Source organism: Nerophis lumbriciformis, linkage group LG10 (genome assembly GCF_033978685.3).
Source record: "Nerophis lumbriciformis linkage group LG10, RoL_Nlum_v2.1, whole genome shotgun sequence".
Taxonomy (NCBI): Eukaryota; Metazoa; Chordata; class Actinopteri; order Syngnathiformes; family Syngnathidae; genus Nerophis; species Nerophis lumbriciformis.
Window position 1 is genome coordinate 40206191 of NC_084557.2, and position 18791 is coordinate 40224981.

At 40.9% G+C, this 18791-nt stretch overlaps 1 protein-coding gene across 4 annotated transcripts in view; it reads left to right on the forward strand.

Moving 5' to 3' along the window:
• The window catches only part of LOC133612310 (gamma-tubulin complex component 6-like), an 85383-nt gene that overhangs the window by 23777 nt on the left and 42815 nt on the right, over positions 1-18791 (forward strand). For all 4 annotated transcript variants that reach the window (XM_061969606.2, XM_061969607.2, XM_061969603.2 and 1 more), the window contains exons 10-11: positions 1236-1375; positions 6366-6515. In XM_061969606.2, coding sequence (XP_061825590.2) covers positions 1236-1375; positions 6366-6515 — 290 coding nt within the window. The remainder of the gene's footprint in view (positions 1-1235; positions 1376-6365; positions 6516-18791) is intronic.

The following is an 18791-nucleotide window of genomic DNA, read 5'->3' on the forward strand; positions in this document are numbered from 1 at the left end:
TTGTCCTTGCACCTGTGAAGGATCTCACCATATTATTGGACAATAATCAGCAGGTAGCAGAACCACAAGCAAATGTTCTGTTAGTCAACACTGTTGTTCACAACAGTTTTATTTTAGCAGCTTTTCCCCCTCCCTCCTGCTCTATTCTTGCTCTTGTTAAATGTGAAAAAATATTTCCTCACACTCTGTCATGAACAAAATATCTACATTTGTAGCATAATAGTTTTTGGTTAAATTTCACAGAATGTAAAAAGCAAGTTGAATGTGCTTAATGCTTATATTCTTGTGTAATACAAGCGCTAAATGATTTTAAAGCTTGAATAACTTAAATTTCCCCTTGAAATTTGTTACTAAATAAGAAATATATTTCTATCATAGTTTGTCGTTGTTTTATCTATATCAGTGGTTCTCAAACTTTTTTCACCAAGTACCACCTCAGAAAACACTTGGCTCTACAAGTACGACCATAATGATCAACATTAAAACACAGCAGCGTGGTAGGCCTGAGTATTCATTAAAACAAATGAGAGGTTTTATTTAACAAGTATTTTTATTTTTTGGCCGCCGTAACATTACACACATTTTGAACAGTAACACTGTGTTTGAATATTTAATTAAGTGATTTTTTGGCGTACCACTAGATGGAGCCTGCCTACCACAAGTTTGTACCACAGTTTGAGAATCATTGATCTATACTATAGCAGTAACTAATGTCCTAATATTTTGGTCATTAGGTAATCCTGAGTATGTATAAAGGTCACATTTCCAGCTCATTGCAGTTATTTTTTTTGTCCAACAATCAATAAAATCAAGTAGCGGCGACTCACTGTTGTCTGTCCAAATGTAGTTTGTCACGCAGGGCTCCGTTCAAGGTCACGCCATGCAGTTGCTTTGTCAGGCTAAGAGGTTAATTTGCTCATTGGCTGCACCTCATCAACTCCCTCGCTTGACCCCATGCACCCTCTCACTCCGGCTTGTCTGGAGGGCGCCCAAATGTCATCGCGGGCGAGGGGAAGCAATCAGCAGGCCAACTCGGGGCAGGCTGGCTGTAAAACGCTGCGGAAGCTGAGTGCTTAGAGCTTTGAGTTCAGGATGGACTGAGCAAAGCTATTTCCAACTAAAAGACAGGTCCTGCAAGTCATCACTAATAAATAGTTCTAATATGTTCTGTACTTTAATCTGAAGGATTCTGGGACAGTTATTTCATTTCCATCAGTAATATGAATATTTTGCAGACAAGCACTTTTGGGTCCACGGCTACACGTTGATTTCCAAAGACGTGGAGGAGTGCGTGCCCGTCTTCCTGAGACACATCGCTAACGACGTGTACGTCTGTGGGAAGACCATCAACCTCCTCAAGATCTGCTGCCCTCAGGTAAGTTAGCCTGGTTTAACTCGTAAACTATTTTGAACAAAGTCGCGACAGCGGAACCTCGCAAGATCCAACCCATCTCTATCCCGAAAAACTGCTCAACTTCCATTTTATTTGAATTTTGAATCACATGTTCCCAAAGAAAGTATAAATAATCAGTTCCATAGCCATATCTTATAGGGATGCTATTGTACTCGGTATAATACCGGACGGTTCGGTCTGCCCTGCACGGGACAATCCACACTTATGGACAGCGGTCCTCATGATTGCGAAAAATCAGGTTCCCCGCGTAATGTCCAATCACCTTTGTGCCTCTTCTCTCTCTCACATAGCTGTAAGAAAAATGATAAAGAATAATGGCCAGACTTAGTGAAAAACTGTGTCCCACTGACTGCAGGAGCTCAGGCATGAATTGTCAATGTGACTGAATTATTTTTCCAGACTGGGAGAACAAACTAAGTTAATTGGAAGAAAAATCAAAATTTCATATCTACATATTTTTAAACCACACTTTTTGTTTTTGTTTTTGCTCTAATCCAACTCCTCAGATATAACAAGTACTAAAAACTCTGCAGACACTTTTTGTTCAAATAATTTTTTGACTTTGTGATACAACGGCAAGTGCGGTGAGAGTCAAGTTCTTTGACTCCTCCAGTGCTTTCAACACCATCCGGCCGGTAGTGCTGCAATGGACCATCACCTGGCTGCGTGGATCATTAACTACCTACTACCACCTACTCAGTGGCCTAGTGGTTAGAGTGTCCGCCCTGAGATCGGTAGGTTGTGAGTTCAAACCCCGGCCGAGTCATACCAAAGACTATAAAAAAATGGGACCCATTACCTCCCTGCTTGGCACTCAGCATCAAGGGTTGGAATTGGGGGTTAAATCACCAAAATGATTCCCGGGCGCGGCCACCGCTGCTGCCCACTGCTCCCCTCACCTCCCAGGGGGTGATCAAGGGTGATGGGTCAAATGCAGAGAATAATCTCGCCACACCTAGTGTGTGTGTGACAATCATTGGTACTTTAACTTTTTAACTTTTAACTCATGGACAGTACGTGAGGTTGCGTGACTGTTCTTCAGATGTGGTAGTTTGTAGCACAGGGCTCCCCAAGGGACGGTGGTCTCACCTTACCTGTTCACGCTCTATACCTCAGACTTCAGACATGACTCCAACCGCTGTCATCTGCAGAAGTTCTCGGACGACTCCGCAGTGGTGGGATGTGTGTCTTAGGGGAGCGAGCAGGAATACAGAGAATCCACCCCAGGCTTCGTTGACTGGTGTGCACGTAATCACCGGCACTTGAACACAAGTAAAACAAAAGAGCTTGTGATTGACTTCCGGCGGTCACTTCTACCACCCATGGTGAACATCCAGGGATCAGATATTGGAATAGTGGACTAATTTAAATACCTGGGTGTTCACCTCAACAATAAACTGGATTGTACTCACAATTTAAACGCTGTGTACAAGAAGGGTCAAAGTCTCCTACACCTCTTGAGGTCCTTCGGGGTGTGCGGGTCGTTGCTGCGCACCTTTTACGACATTGTGGTGGCGTCTGCGGTGTTCTATGCTGTCGTTTGCTGGGGTGGGGGCAGCACGGTCAGAAACAGTAACAGACTTAATAAACTGAATAAGAGAGCTGACTCTGTCCTAGGCTGCCCACTAGAGTGTTGAGGTGGTAGCTGTCAGAACAATGCTGACCAAGTTGACGTCCATAATGTCCAATCCCTTTCACCCCATGCACAGCACTGTGGAGGCCCTGAGTAGCTCCTTCAGCATTAGACTGTTATATCCACAGTGCAAGAAGTGCAGTGCAGGTCTTTTCTACCCACAGCCAGAAGACTTTACATCACACTTAAGTGATTACTGTGATGTTTGTTTTGTGGCAATACGTAGTATTTATTAATATTTTTTGTTTTTAATTACGCTTTACTTATTTTACTGCATGTAAAAACCTGCACTGCAACAACGTAATTTTCCCATTGTGGGATAAATAATGGTCTATCATATCCTAAAAAAAAGTCTATCCTATCCTAAAAACTTGTTCCTGAAGTGATCATTAAACTTGTTGTTTGTGTTGGTACACATTATTTTATACAACCTCAAATTCAAAATGCACTTTAATGTGCAGTATATTTCTGAAATATAAGCCATGATATTATACAATACAATTTAGGTTGCCGCTTGTCTTAAGCCAAATCATTGGTGATAACTTGTCAAGGAATAAAAGGACATTTTTTACCATTTGAAAATGTTTAGTAACTGTTAACTTTAAATAAAAGTTTTATGTATTCAGTACACAATACTTTTTCTGCAGAATGCAGTTTTTGATGACAAGCAAAACAATGAAAGAACTTTGAGAAGGAAAACAAGTTCCCTTAACCCCCATAAAACACACTGAAACAGAACCAAAAACCGAAGCACAGACCTGTATCGTTGCACTCCTAGTGTCTTATTGTTCTTAATCGCTATGCAAGCGTAGAAATAAGTTAGCCCTTGTCAACTGAAAAAACTTCACTTAAATAACAAATGATTGCGCTTGGGAGGTGAGTCTCTTCACAATAGTTTACTCTGCACGTAGCATTCAAGGTTTCCTTTATTATTGTATTATTATCACTCTTATTATTATTATTATGACTATTTTTACTAAAGTCTGTAAAATTGTACTGAGCAGCCAGGACAGAAACGAGTGTGTACCGCTGTTGCCCAATAATTAAATTTCTGGACTAACTTTTAAAACACACATGATACTTATTGGTTGTTGAAATATTTTGGGGGCGGCGGTTGAGAGGAATATTTTCCAAGGGTGTTTGACTTTAGTTTTCCATAGTCTTCTAGCCTTAGACAAGTCATAATTTCATCACTTTGTTTCAGTTCAAAGCCTGTTGCAGTATTTTTTGCATCTCATTTTGCTGTCATCCATTTATATACAGTGCATTCACAACGCTTCTTTTTTCTAATTTTGTCAAGCTACAACCTTTTTTCAAAATGGAATAAATTCATTTTTATCCTAAAATTTTTACACACAATAAATATCCCTTAATGACAACGTGGGAAACATTTTTTAAGCAGATTAATCAAAAATCAAAAACTATGAATTCACATGTACATTAGCATTCATAGCCTTTGCCATGACGCTCAAAAGTGAGATCAGGTGCATTCTATTTCTACTGATCATCCTTGAGATGTTCTACAGCATAATTGGAGTCCACCTGTGCTAAATTCAGTTGATAGGACATGATTAGAAAGGCAGACACCCGTCTGTATATAAGGTGCCACACTTGACTGTGCATGGCAGAGCACAAACCAAGCGTGAAGTTGAAGGAGTTATCTGCAAATTTGGGAAAGGGTACAGAAAAATATCTGATCCCTTGAAGGTCTCAATGATACAATGTAAGGGTCCACAAAGTGGAGATCAAGATGACCAAACGAGGTTCAAGCAAGAAGCTCATTAAGCCTGTGTCAGAGGTTATTCGGTTTAAAAAAGTAAAAAATACATTGTTTTGTACACCAAAATAACGTCTTCAGCCCTTTATTTACTGAAGTGCATTTTGTTTGTGCCTTTATTTGGACAAGTGCTGTGACATTGTGTGGAATGCAATTTTGTGTACCGGTACATGCATGCTTTTATTTTGACATGCACAGTGGCATTAAAGAGCCAGGATGGTATGGTACAGATCTGACATCAAAAAGCCTGGTAGCCAAGTTGGAAATCAGTTCTTTTTTCACAGCTTCAGTTTTAAACTTCTTGTAAACTTTTATTTGTGCCCTAGAAAGCATTGTCTGAGTTTTTCCCTTGAGTACTTTGTTATTTTGTGCTGAATGAATTTAAATTGTGATGTTTGTAGACTTTTTCCATCACAATTTCTTCAAGTTTTGTGCCTTGTAGCGTCTGAATTATTTCATGTTCTGTTCCCTTGTAAACAAGGATGACTAATACTATGCAGTCATTTATTGATCTATTTGTGTTGTTTTCTTTAGTTTCACTCTGGTTCGTACTGGATTTGACAGTATTAATATTAATGCACTTGGACTTTGGATGCTACTTCCTTACTCCATATTCATTGTTGGAGTTTGGCTTGCTGTTCACTTACGCACACACGCACGCACACGGGTAACAGTACAGGAGAAACTGCCCAAAGATAGGTGTGCCAAGCTAGTGGCATTGTATACAAAAATATTTGAGGCTGTAATTGCTGCCAAAGGTGCATCAACAAAGTATTGAGCAAAGGCTGTGATTGATTATTTTTTATTTTTTTATTTTTTTAATACATTTGCTAAGATCTATCAAAACTTTTTTACAATGTCATTATATGGTATTTTGTGTAGAATTATAGTATAACAATTTATTTATTAAGTTTTTGAATAAGGCTGTAACAACACAATGTGTAAAAAGCAAAGCGCTGTGAAAACTTTTCGGATGCACTGTATACTTAAAAAAAATGGGGGGACAACAAATCAATATTTAGACAGGAAAGAGTCGCTTAATGTCTAATCCTGTCAAATCTTATCAATACGCTATTATGATCTATCATTTGGAGATGCTGAGACTTTACCCAGATCGATTTCAGCAATGTTCTGCTTGTTAAAAGAGAATTAATTGTTATTCTGCTTTATGATACTAATGTTTAGTTGTGATTGATACTTTCAGGTCATTTTAAATGAATCTTGTGCCGATGAGACTGGTCCATGAGTAGGTTGAACAATTAAAGAATGACTTCAAGATGTCTGTGTCATTGATGAGATATAACAGCGAAGCGAGTTGTATTAAAAAGAAATTACACGATGAAGGCTTGTCTGAATGCACTTACAAATGTGCCGCCCACATCGCTGTCCTTCTGTCACTTCTGCATAATTTCCTGCCTGATAAAAAAAAAAAAAAAGTTGCCAAAATAAGACATTTTCTTTTAGCATGATCAGGATTAGAGTAAATTAGATTGTTAGAAGCAAAGACCAGTTGCTCGGTAATGTCTTATGTGTCACTGCAGCACTACATCTGCTTGTCAGAGCTGCCCGTGCCCCGCATCGCCGTCACCTTCTCCCTGCAGGAGGTAGAGCAGATTGAGAGGGACTGCGCCGTGTACCGAGGGCGCATGGAGAGGATCGCCAAGCACAGCGCCATCAGCAGGGAGGTGCAGGTAATGAGAGCTACACACATACTAAGGCTGCAGCTAACGATTATTTTTCTATCGATTAATCTATAGATTATTTTTTCGATTAATCGGTTAATCTATAGATTATTTTTTTCGATTAATCTATAGATTATTTTTCCTTTTACCGATTATTTTTTTTATTTAAAATGAAGATGAAAAAATAAATGTAGGCCAGTTTTTTCAAAAGGCATGGCTTTTATTTACAAAAAAAAAATTATGGCCACTTAGTCAACATTGACAACAAAATGACAAAATATTCTGTAACAATGTAAACATTTAACAAAATTAAAAGTAGCTTATTTGCTTTTAATGTGCAAATATAAAAGTAAACATCCAGTGCAAATCTTAATATTCTGCAATAGTATAAGCATTTCAAAAGTAAAAGTATTGCTTATTTTGCTTTAAAATGTGCAAAAATAAAGATAAACATCCAATTCAAAAAAGTGCAAAACGGAAATATTCTGTAACAACAGTGTAAACATTTCAACAAAAGTAAAAGTATTGCTTATTTGCTAAAATGTGCAAAAATAAAGATAAACATCCAATACAAAAAAGTGCAAAACGAAATATTCTGTAACAACAGTGTAAACATTTCAACAAAAGTAATACTTTTGCTTATTTTGCTTAATAACACAACAATGATAGTATGATTAAAGTGAAAGTTAATTGTTCGTTTGTACATAGTATACGTAATTGTTAATGTTGTAAAAGGTATTTGCACAACTAATTAACGTTAGCGTTAAAGAGGAGCGCGTCTTTGTAAACACTGAACAGGCACGCCAAACGCTCCTCACAGAGCGAAACGGTGCTTTAGTTTATGAATTTACAACGCAGATACAAATGACACATTCATGTTTTTGTGTAATGATGACAACGTATACTCACGTGGACGATTGACTAGTTGATGGTGATGGCAAGAACGCTGCCGTTGTGCTGCTATGATAGGCCATTTCCGCTCGACACAGTGTGCATACAACAACATTATTAGCAGAGGTGGGTAGAGTAGCCAGAAATTGTACTCAAGTAAGAGTACTGTTACTTTAGAGATTTATTACTCAAGTAAAAGTAAGGAGTAGTCACCCAAATATTTACTTGAGTAAAAGTAAACAGTATGTTGTGAAAAAACTACTCAAGTACTGAGTACATACACACACATATCATATATATATATATATATACACACACACACACACACACACACACACACACACACACACACACACATATATATATATATATATATATATATATATATATATATATATATATATATATATATACATACATTGATATATACAGTATATAATTTATATTTATTTATTTTGCCGTTTTTGTTTACATGTTAAAGGTGTTTTAATAATTATACATGCATGTTTAACATATAGATTCCTTTCTTTCATGAAGACAAGAATATAAGTTGGTGTATTACCTGATTCTGATGACTTGAATTGATTGTAATCAGGAAGTAGTGCTGGTAACGTCCACGTTTTCAAATGGAGGAGAAAAAAAGTTCCTCCTTTCTGTCTAATACCACATGAAAGTGGTTGTTATTTGGCATCTTATTTGTCCACCTTCCATATTCGTTTTTATACCCTTTACAAGAAATACATTGGCGGCAAACTCCGTAGCTTGCTAGCTTGTTTGCGCTGGCTTTCGGAGACTCTTATTTTGAAAGCGCAAGCGCGATGGAGCGGGACTTTTATTGTGAAGACAGGAACTGTGCAGTCAGTCTTTACGGTTGAAATAAAAAAAGGGTCTTTTTCCTTCACACTTTTGATTGATTGATTGGAACTTTTATTAGTAGATTGCACAGTATAGTGCATATTCCGTACAATTGACCACTAAATGGTAACACCCGAAGTTAGCTCGGAGCCAGTCAGGTCATGTGACCCCTGGCTCTGTTTGATTGGTCCAACGTCACCAGTGACTGCATCTGATTGGTGGAACGAAGTGAAACGTCACCAGTAAGGCAAGCACTTTGAAGGTCTGTCTGACAGACCAAAACAAACAAAGCGTGCATTAACAGATCGATAAAAATTAGTAGCGAGTAGCGAGCTGAATGTAGATAAAAGTAGCGGAGTAAAAGTAGCGTTTCTTCTTAGACCGTTTATTGAAATACTCCCACACTTTTGACGACTTTTGGCGTGCTTTTTTCCCCTCGCTCGCACCGCTCGCATCGTCTGCTTTGCACTCCGCCATGACGGTAGTGTGACGTAAATACGCGACGCGTCGACGAACAAAAACGTCCTCGACGTATTTACGTAACCGATGACGTCGACTACGTCGACGCGTCGTTTCAGCCCTAACACACACACACACACACACAGACACACACATATATATATATAAAAATAAATATAAATGATAAATGGGTTGTACTTGTATAGCGCTTTTCTACCTTCAAGGTACTCAAAGCGCTTTGACACTACTTCCACATTTACCCATTCACGCACACATTCACACACTGATGGAGGGAGCTGCCATGCAAGGCGCTAACCAGTACCCATCAGGAGCAAGGGCGAAGTGTCTTGCTCAGGACACAACGGACATGACGAGGTTGGTACTAGGTGGGGATTGAACCAGGGACCTTCGGGTCGCGCACGGCCATTCTTCCATTGCGCCATAAATATATATATATATATATATATATATATATATATATAATAAATATATATATATATATATATACACACACACACACACATACATACAGTCATGGCAAAAAATATTGGCACCCCTGCATTTCTGTCAGATAATGCACCACTTTTCCCAGAAAATTGTTGAAATTACAAATGCTTTGGTATTCACATGTTTATTTCTTTTGTTTGCATTGGAACAACACAAAAAAACCAACCTAAAAAGCCAAATCTGATATTATTTTACACAGAACTCCTAAAATGGACTGGACAAAATTATATATGTATATATATATATATATATATATATATATATTAGGGGTGTAACGATACATGTATTTGTATTGAACCGTTTCGGTAGGGGGGTTTCGGTTCGGTTCGGAGGTGTACCGAACGAGTACACATGCTAGCAGCGACCGGGCTAGGACAACATGTAAAAGCCAAAGATGGAAGACCATCCTGCCTCTTTAAGATCTCCCGTTTGGGAACACTTTGGCTGCGCGATACAACAATTGAGAACGGAGGTTTGCCGACATTGTTCAGCAGCTGCTTCTGACAACACGTCAAACATGTGTTGCACCTTTCCTGCTTCCGGCTCCCAGACCATAGTCAAGGAGCGCAGGGGAGATACTCCTCCAGGGCCGATGTATTCTCGGGGGCAACACCCTTCACTCTACCTGGCAGTGGGTCTCCACAGCTCCGGATTCCAGGGTAAATGACGAGTCCGGTGATTAGTTGCAAATCGTGGCTTTATTGAGGTCTTGCACACAGCCAATCCAACAAAACACTAGCCACTCCCCGCACTCACCTACCGCTCCCTCACCTCGCTCGCCCACACACTCACCTCACATGCTGTCACAAATTAAAAATTAAAGGGCCACACACACACATACGCTACTCTCATAACACATGCTAACCCATTTGAAGCGTCACCACCGCATTCAAGCAGCCTCTCCTCGGCGAGTCAGGCAGGGCTAAAGCAATAACAAATGTTTTTATAGCAGCAGATATAAGTCCATATTGCATTAAAAACTAGATTTTGACCCACTTCTATGGTGGAAGAACAATGAGCCCATATATCCTCTTATTGCCAAGTTAGCCAGACTGGGGGGTGGGGGGTGTTAATCTGAGGCTGAGTTGACTTGAAACTGATTAATATTGCACTTTTTATATGTAGAAGAAAAGTTTTGTCATTTTATTTAATCTGAGCAACAACTTGAGGCAGTTTAATGTTGATTAACGTGGACCCCGACTTAAACAAGTTGAAAAACTTATTGGGGTGTTACCATTTAGTGGTCAATTGTACGGAATATGTACTATACTGTGCAATCTACTAATAAAAGTCTCAATCAATCAATCAAAAAAAGCACTTTATATGTAGAAAGGTTTTGTTAAGAAACCATTCTGAGCCTTATCTTATTTAGTTTTTATTTTATATATGTTGACCACATTAACCCTGGCAATGGACCCTGTGTTTATATGTATGTTATGCCATTGTTTACAAATTTCATAAATAAATAACCAAAAAATGTATATTTTGTTGTCTTCTAACTGTACCGAAAATGAACCGAACCGTGACCTCTACACCGAGGTAAGTACCGAACCGAAATTTTTGTGTACCGTTACACCCCTTATATATATATATATATATATATATATATATATATATATATATATATTAGGGCTGCAACTAACGATTAATTTGATAATCGATTAATCTATTGATTATTACTTCGATTAATCGATTAATAATCGGATACAAGAGATAAACTACATTTCTATCCTTTCCAGTATTTTATTGAAAAAAAACAGCATACTGGCACCATACTTATTTTGATTATTGTTACTCAGCTGTTTGTACATGTTGCAGTTTCTAAATAAAGGTTAATAAAAAAATTAAAAAAATTGCCTCTGCGCATGCGCATAGCAGATCCAACAAATCGATGACTAAGTTAATCGCCAACTATTTTTATAATCGATTTTAATCGATTTAATCGATTAGTTGTTGCAGCCCTAATATATATACAGGTAAAAGCCAGTAAATTAGAATATTTTGAAAAACTTGATTTATTTCAGTACCGTATTTTCCGCACTATAAGGCGCACCGGATTATTAGCCGCACCTTCAATGAATTACATATTTCATAACTTTGTCCACCAATAAGCCGCCCCGGACTATAAGCCGCGCCTACGCTGCGCTAAAGGGAATGTCAAAAAAACAGTCAGATAGGTCAGTCAAACTTTAATAATATATTAAAAACCAGCGTTCTAACAACTCTGTTCACTCCCAAAATGTACGCAAATGTGCAATCACAAACATAGTAAAATTCAAAATAGTGCAGAGCAATAGCAACATAATGTTGCTCGAACGTTAATGTCACAACACACAAAATAAACATAGCGCTCACTTTCTGAAGTTATTCTTCATTCGTAAATCCTTCGGTGTCCGAAGTGAAAAGTTGGGCAAATTTACGATCCACTGGCAGATGTTGGCGTCGTCTGGCGCTGCCTCCTCGTCTTAGTGAAGGTGTGTTCGCCTTCTGTCTTCCATTGTTCCCACGCAGTTAGCAGTCTAGCTTCGAATGCCCTGTTGACACCAATATCTAGCGGCTGGAGGTCTTTTGTCAATCCACCCGGAATGACGGCGAGTATTGAATTAAGCGCGTAAGCGTGTCTCTCAATGTGCTGTTATGAGCTAGCAAATATAACAACTACACTACCCAGCATGCAACGATAGTTACGAGCATGCGCGGTAGCCCTGAGAAGTTCCCACGCAGTTAGCAGTCTAGCTTCGAATGCCCTGTTGACACCAATATCTAGCGGCTGGAGGTCTTTTGTCAATCCACCCGGAATGACGGCGAGTATTGAATTAAGCGCGTAAGCGTGTCTCTCAATGTGCTGTTATGAGCTAGCAAATATAACAACTACACTACCCAGCATGCAACGATAGTTACGAGCATGCGCGGTAGCCCTGAGAAGTTCCCACGCAGTTAGCAGTCTAGCTTCGAATGCCCTGTTGACACCAATATCTAGCGGCTGGAGGTCTTTTGTCAATCCACCCGGAATGACGGCGAGTATTGAATTAAGCGCGTAAGCGTGTCTCTCAATGTGCTGTTATGAGCTAGCAAATATAACAACTACACTACCCAGCATGCAACGATAGTTACGAGCATGCGCGGTAGCCCTGAGAAGTTCCCAAGCAGTTAGCAGTCTAGCTTCGAATGCCCTGTTGACACCAATATCTAGCGGCTGGAGGTCTTTTGTCAATCCACCCGGAATGACGGCGAGTATTGAATTAAGCGCGTAAGCGTATCTCTCAATGTGCTGTTATGAGCTAGCAAATATAACAACTACACTACCCAGCATGCAACGATAGTTACGAGCATGCGCGGTAGCCCTGAGAAGCGTTGTTGTATGCTGGGAGTTCGAATGTGGTTATGAGCACGCTGTGAGAAAACGTTGAGAACTCAGTTAACACGCCTCGTCTGCATTATTTATAATTAGACAGACAACACACTTAATAGGAGCCATTTTGGGGTCTTTACATAAACACACAAATGGAAATGAAACGTCACATATCCCAGCATGCACCGCGCGCTTCTTCTACGGGGAAAAAAGATGGCGGCTGTTTACCGTAGTTGCGAGACCTAAACTTTATGAAAATGAATCTTAATATTTATCCATATATAAAGCGCACCGGGTTATAAGGCGCACTGTCAGCTTTTGAGAAAGTTTGTGGTTTTTAGGTGCGCCTTATAGTGCGGAAAATACGGTAATTGCATTCAAAAGGTGTAACTTGTACATTATATTTATTCATTGCACACAGACTGATGCATTCAAATGTTTATTTAATTTAATTTTGATGATTTGAAGTGGCAACAAATGAAAATCCAAAATTCCGTGTGTCACAAAATTAGAATATTACTTAAGGCTAATACAAAAAAGGGATTTTTAGAAATGTTGGCCAACTGAAAAGTATGAAAATGAAAAATATGAGCATGTACAATACTCAATACTTGGTTGGAGCTCCTTTTGCCTCAATTACTGCGTTAATGCGGCGTGGCATGGAGTCGATGAGTTTCTGGCACTGCTCAGGTGTTATGAGAGCCCAGGTTGCTCTGATAGTGGCCTTCAACTCTTCTGCGTTTTTGGGTCTGGCATTCTGCATCTTCCTTTTCACAATACCCCACAGATTTTCTATGGGGCTAAGGTCAGGGGAGTTGGCGGTCCAATTTAGAACAGAAATACCATGGTCCGTAAATTAGGCACGGGTAGATTTTGCGCTGTGTGCAGGCGCCAAGTCCTGTTGGAACTTGAAATCTCCATCTCCATAGAGCAGGTCAGCAGCAGGAAGCATGAAGTGCTCTAAAACTTGCTGGTAGACGGCTGCGTTGACCCTGGATCTCAGGAAACAGAGTGGACCGACACCAGCAGATGACATGGCACCCCAAACCATCACCCAACCATGCAAATTTTGCATTTCCTTTGGAAATCGAGGTCCCAGAGTCTGGAGGAAGACAGGAGAGGCACAGGATCCACGTTGCCTGAAGTCTAGTGTAAAGTTTCCACCATCAGTGATGGTTTGGGGTGCCATGTCATCTGCTGGTGTCGGTCCACTCTGTTTCCTGAGATCCAGGGTCAACGCAGCCGTCTACCAGCAAGTTTTAGAGCACTTCATGCTTCCTGCTGCTGACCTGCTCTATGGAGATGGAGATTTCAAGTTCCAACAGGACTTGGCGCCTGCACACAGCGCAAAATCTACCCGTGCCTGGTTTACGGATCATGGTATTTCTGTTCTAAATTGGCCCGCCAACTCCCCTGACCTTAGCTCCATAGAAAATCTGTGGGGTATTGTGAAAAGAAAGATGCAGAATGCCAGACCCAAAAACGCAGAAGAGTTGAAGGCCACTATCAGAGCAACCTGGGCTCTCATAACACCTGAGCAGTGCCAGAAACTCATCGACTCCATGCCACGCCGCATTAACGCAGTAATTGAGGCAAAAGGAGCTCCAACCAAGTATTGAGTATTGTACATGCTCATATTTTTCATTTTCATACTTTTCAGTTGGCCAACATTTCTAAAAATCCCTTTTTTGTGTTAGCCTTAAGTAATATTCTAATTTTGTGACACACGGAATTTTGGATTTTCATTTGTTGCCACTTCAAATCATCAAAATTAAATGAAATAAACATTTGAATGCATCAGTCTGTGTGCAATGAATAAATATAATGTACAAGTTACACCTTTTGAATGCAATTACTGAAATAAATCAAGTTTTTCAAAATATTCTAATTTACTGGCTTTTACCTGTGTGTGTGTGTGTGTGTATATATATATATATATATATATATAAATATATATATATATATATATATAAAACCCAAAACCAGTGAAGTTGGCACGTTGTGTAAATAAAAACAGAATGCAATGATGTGCAAATCTTTTTCAACCTATATTCAATTGAATCCACTGCAAAGGCAAGATACTTAACATTGGAATTGGAAAACTTTATTTTTTGCAAATATTAGCTCATTTGGAATTCGATGCCTGCAACATGTTTCATAAAAGCTGGCACAATTGGCAAAAAAGACTGAGAAAGTTGAGGAATGCTCATCAAACACTTATTTGGAATGTCCCAAAGGTGAACAGGCTCATTTGGAACAGGTGGGTGCCATGTTTGGGTATAAAAGCAGCTTCCATGAAATGCTCAGTCATTCACAAACAAGGATGGGCAAGGGTCACCACTTTGTGAACAAATGTCTGAGCAAATTGTCCAACAGTTTAAGAACAACATTTCTCAACCAGCTATTGCAAAGAATTTAGGAATTTCACCATCTATGGTCCGTAATATTATCAAAAGGTTCAGAGAATATGGAGAAATCACTGCACGTAAGCGGCGAGGCTGAAAACCAACATTGAATGCCCGTGACATTCGATCACTCAGGCGGTGCTGCATCAAAAACCGACATGAGTATGTAAAGGATATCACCACATGGGCTCAGGAACACTTCAAAACCACTGTCAGTAACTACAGTTTGTCGCTAAATCTGTAAGTACAAGTTAAAACTACTATTCAAAGCCAAAGCCATTTGTCAACAACACCCAGAAGCGCCGCCGGCTTTGCTGGGCCCGAGCTTATCTAAGATGGACTGATGCAAAGTAGAAAAGTGTTCTGTGGTTTTATGAGTCCACATTTCAAATTGTTTTTGGAAACTGTGGATGTCGTGTCCTCCGGACCAAAAAAGAAAAGAACCATCCGATCTGTTATAGGCGGAAAGTTGAAAAGCCGGCATCTATGATTGTATGGGGGTGTATTAGTGCCCAAGGCATGGATAACTTACACATCTGTGAAGGCACCATTAATGCTGAAAGGTACATACAGATTTTGGAGCAACATATATTGCCATCCAAGCAAGGTCTTTTTCGTGCTTATTTCAGCAAGAGTGCGGGTACTAGACTGGCCTGCCTGTAGTCCAGACCTGTCTCCCATTGAAAATGTGTGGCGCATTATGTAGCGTCAAATACCACAACGAAGACCCCGGACTGTTGAAAAACTTAAGCTGTACATCAAGCAAGAATGGGAAAGAATTCCACCTGAAAAGCTTCAAAAAATGGTCTCCTCAGTTCCCAAACATTTACTGAGTGTTCTTAAAAAGAAATGCCATGTAACACAGTAAGGGTCACTATAGAGACAACCATTGAACATGATCAACTGTCAACTAAGTGTAAAAATATGTTTACCGCACTTCAACGATAAACTAGCCATTAAAACACTTTCTTAACTTTAAGGAAACCTATGATGAATTGAATCTACATTTAAAACACTTCCTTTTGGTCTAAATCAGTGATTCTCAAACTGGGGTACGTGCACTACTGTCAGAGTTGTGTATAAAGAGAGTATGACCAACCCGGTTTCAGATGATCCCCTCAATTATTGGTCAAAAGACTCTCACGTGACTGCAGGGCGCCATGACGGTTACTAACTTTGAGCCGATGCTATGTGTGTGCGGCACTTCCTTGTAAGTTTTTCGGCGCGTTAGAATGACCTGTTGTGCAGCATGGGGCTGCTGCACCCGCAATAAATGTGGAAAGCTTTTACATTGCTCTCACCACAACCCGGAAACAAGACACATATGGGAAGAGAACGTTCGCCATCAACACTGCAGTGTCTTGTAAACACATGACACGTCGTCTGCGTTTTGTTAAGGAGAAAACACACAGAAGCTAATACAAACAATAACAGAAGAAATTAAAAAAATAAGAGTACCAGTAGAGTGGAAAAACTAGTTGACTGTATGTGCTTTATTTTGTTTCATTGTATCCAATAAATTAACATATCCAATTGTATTTACAATCCACAAAGTATGTGAAAATACTGACTGAACATCACAAAATGCCACAAAATCAATCGGCCTTTTTTAATATTCTGCTGTGAACATCTGAGGCTATTTTTATAGATTCAAAGTCACTATAGTAATGCCTCTGCTCTCTGACCATATTATCAGATCAGTCATACTAAAAACAAGCAAAACATTGGAAAGAGATGTGTTGGTTATCATTCACCTTACATAAGACAAGAACATATGGCTTTTTTATTCATTTTTGAAATCGTAAATAAATAACTATTGATTCAACAGATCGAGGGTCCTTTGTTGTGCTCATTATACTCTTCTTTAAAAACATCCAGAAACTGCCAACAATATTCCATTTACATGTCGTGACCTGAAAATGAACCAAATATGAGTGATATTTGTCATGTCTGTGTAATCATGTTTTGTTTAGTTATAGTACTCTTTAGTTTCTGTCTTTTCACTCCCTTGTCTTGTCACCATAGTTACCCATTTGTTTCACCTGTCATGTCACGCACCTGTTTTGAGTCACGCACCTGTTGTTAATCATGTCTGTGTTATTTAGCTTTTCATTTTCTGTTGTTCGTCCTGGAGTCATAGCCTTTCTCACCCTGCTATCCCCGCATTTATGCCCCTTGTCACACTCTGTCCACCTCTGCGCACTTCATGTCCATGCCAAGTAAGTTTTTGTTTATTAAGCCACAGTTAGTGTTTTGTTTAATTGTTCATAGTTTCTGCCAATGTGCAAGTTTTGTGTTTATAGTCTAGTTTTGTACCTCCGCCCCTGTGCGCGCTTTTCGTTTATTCCTTTTTTTGATAGTTTAAATAAATCATGTACCCACCTTCAAGCCTTGACCAGTCCAATTCACTTGCACCTCGGGAGAACAAACCAAGCCACAGTCCAAGTCATGACAGACCAAGACCGAGACCCGCCACGCCAAGACCGAGACCCGCCACGCCAAGACCGAGACCCGCCACGCCAAGACCGAGACCCGCCACGCCAAGACCGAGACCCGCCACGCCAAGACCGAGACCCGCCACGCCAAGACCGGGACCCGCCACGCCAAGACCGGGACCCGCCACGCCAAGACCGGGACCCGCCACGCCAAGACCGAGACCCGCCACGCCAAGACTGAGACCCGCCACGCCAAGACCGAGACCCGCCACGCCAAGACCGAGACCCGCCACGCCAAGACCGGGACCCGCCACGCCAAGACCGGGACCCGCCACGCCAAGACCGGGACCCGCCACGCCAAGACCGGGACCCGCCACGCCAAGACCGAGACCCGCCACGCCAAGACCGAGACCCGCCACGCCAAGACCGAGACCCGCCACGCCAAGACCGAGACCCGCCACGCCAAGACCGAGCCCCGCCACGCCAAGACCGGGACCCGCCACGCCAAGACCGGGACCCGCCACGCCAAGACCGAGACCCGCCACGCCAAGACCTAGACCCACGCCCAGGCCAAGACCAAGACGCGCCACGCCGAGCTTCGCTGCCTGCATCATCTGCTGCTTCCACGCCTGCCACGATGACGACGCGCCTCCCTCCTCGTCGGCCACGGATATGGCCGCTACCTGGTTGCCCGCCACGCCAAGTGCGCCCACCTCCCAGTCGGCCACGAATGTGGCCATTCCCTGGGCGCCCGCCTCGCCTGCTGCAGCGGCGTTCCACTCGCCGCCGCCACCTAACTCTGCCCCGGTGGATACGGGGACACGTGGTCTGGCGACCCACCGCCATGTCCCCCTCCCGCCCTCCCATGACTCTTGTTAATTTTTTTTATGGACATCTGGTATCTGTCCTTAAGGGAGGGACTCTGTCATGTCCGTGTAATCATGTTTTGTTTAGTTATAGGACTCTTTAGTTTCTGTCTTTTCACTCCCTTGTCTTGTCACCATAGTTACCCATTAGTTTCACCTGTCATGTCACGCACCTGTTTTGAGTCACGCACCTGTTGTTAATCATGTCTGTGTTATTTAAGCTTTTCATTTTCTGTTGTTCGTCCTGGAGTCATAGCCTTTCTCACCCTGCTATCCCCGCATTTATGCCCCCTGTCACATTCTGTCCACCTCTGCGCACTTCATGTCCATGCCAAGTAAGTTTTTGTTTATTAAGCCACAGTTAGTGTTTTGTTTAATTGTTCATAGTTTCTGCCAATGTGCAAGTTTTGTGTTTATAGTCTAGTTTTGTACCTCCGCCCCTGTGCGCGCTTTTCGTTTATTCCTTTTTTTGATAGTTTAAATAAATCATGTACCCACCTTCAAGCCTTGACCAG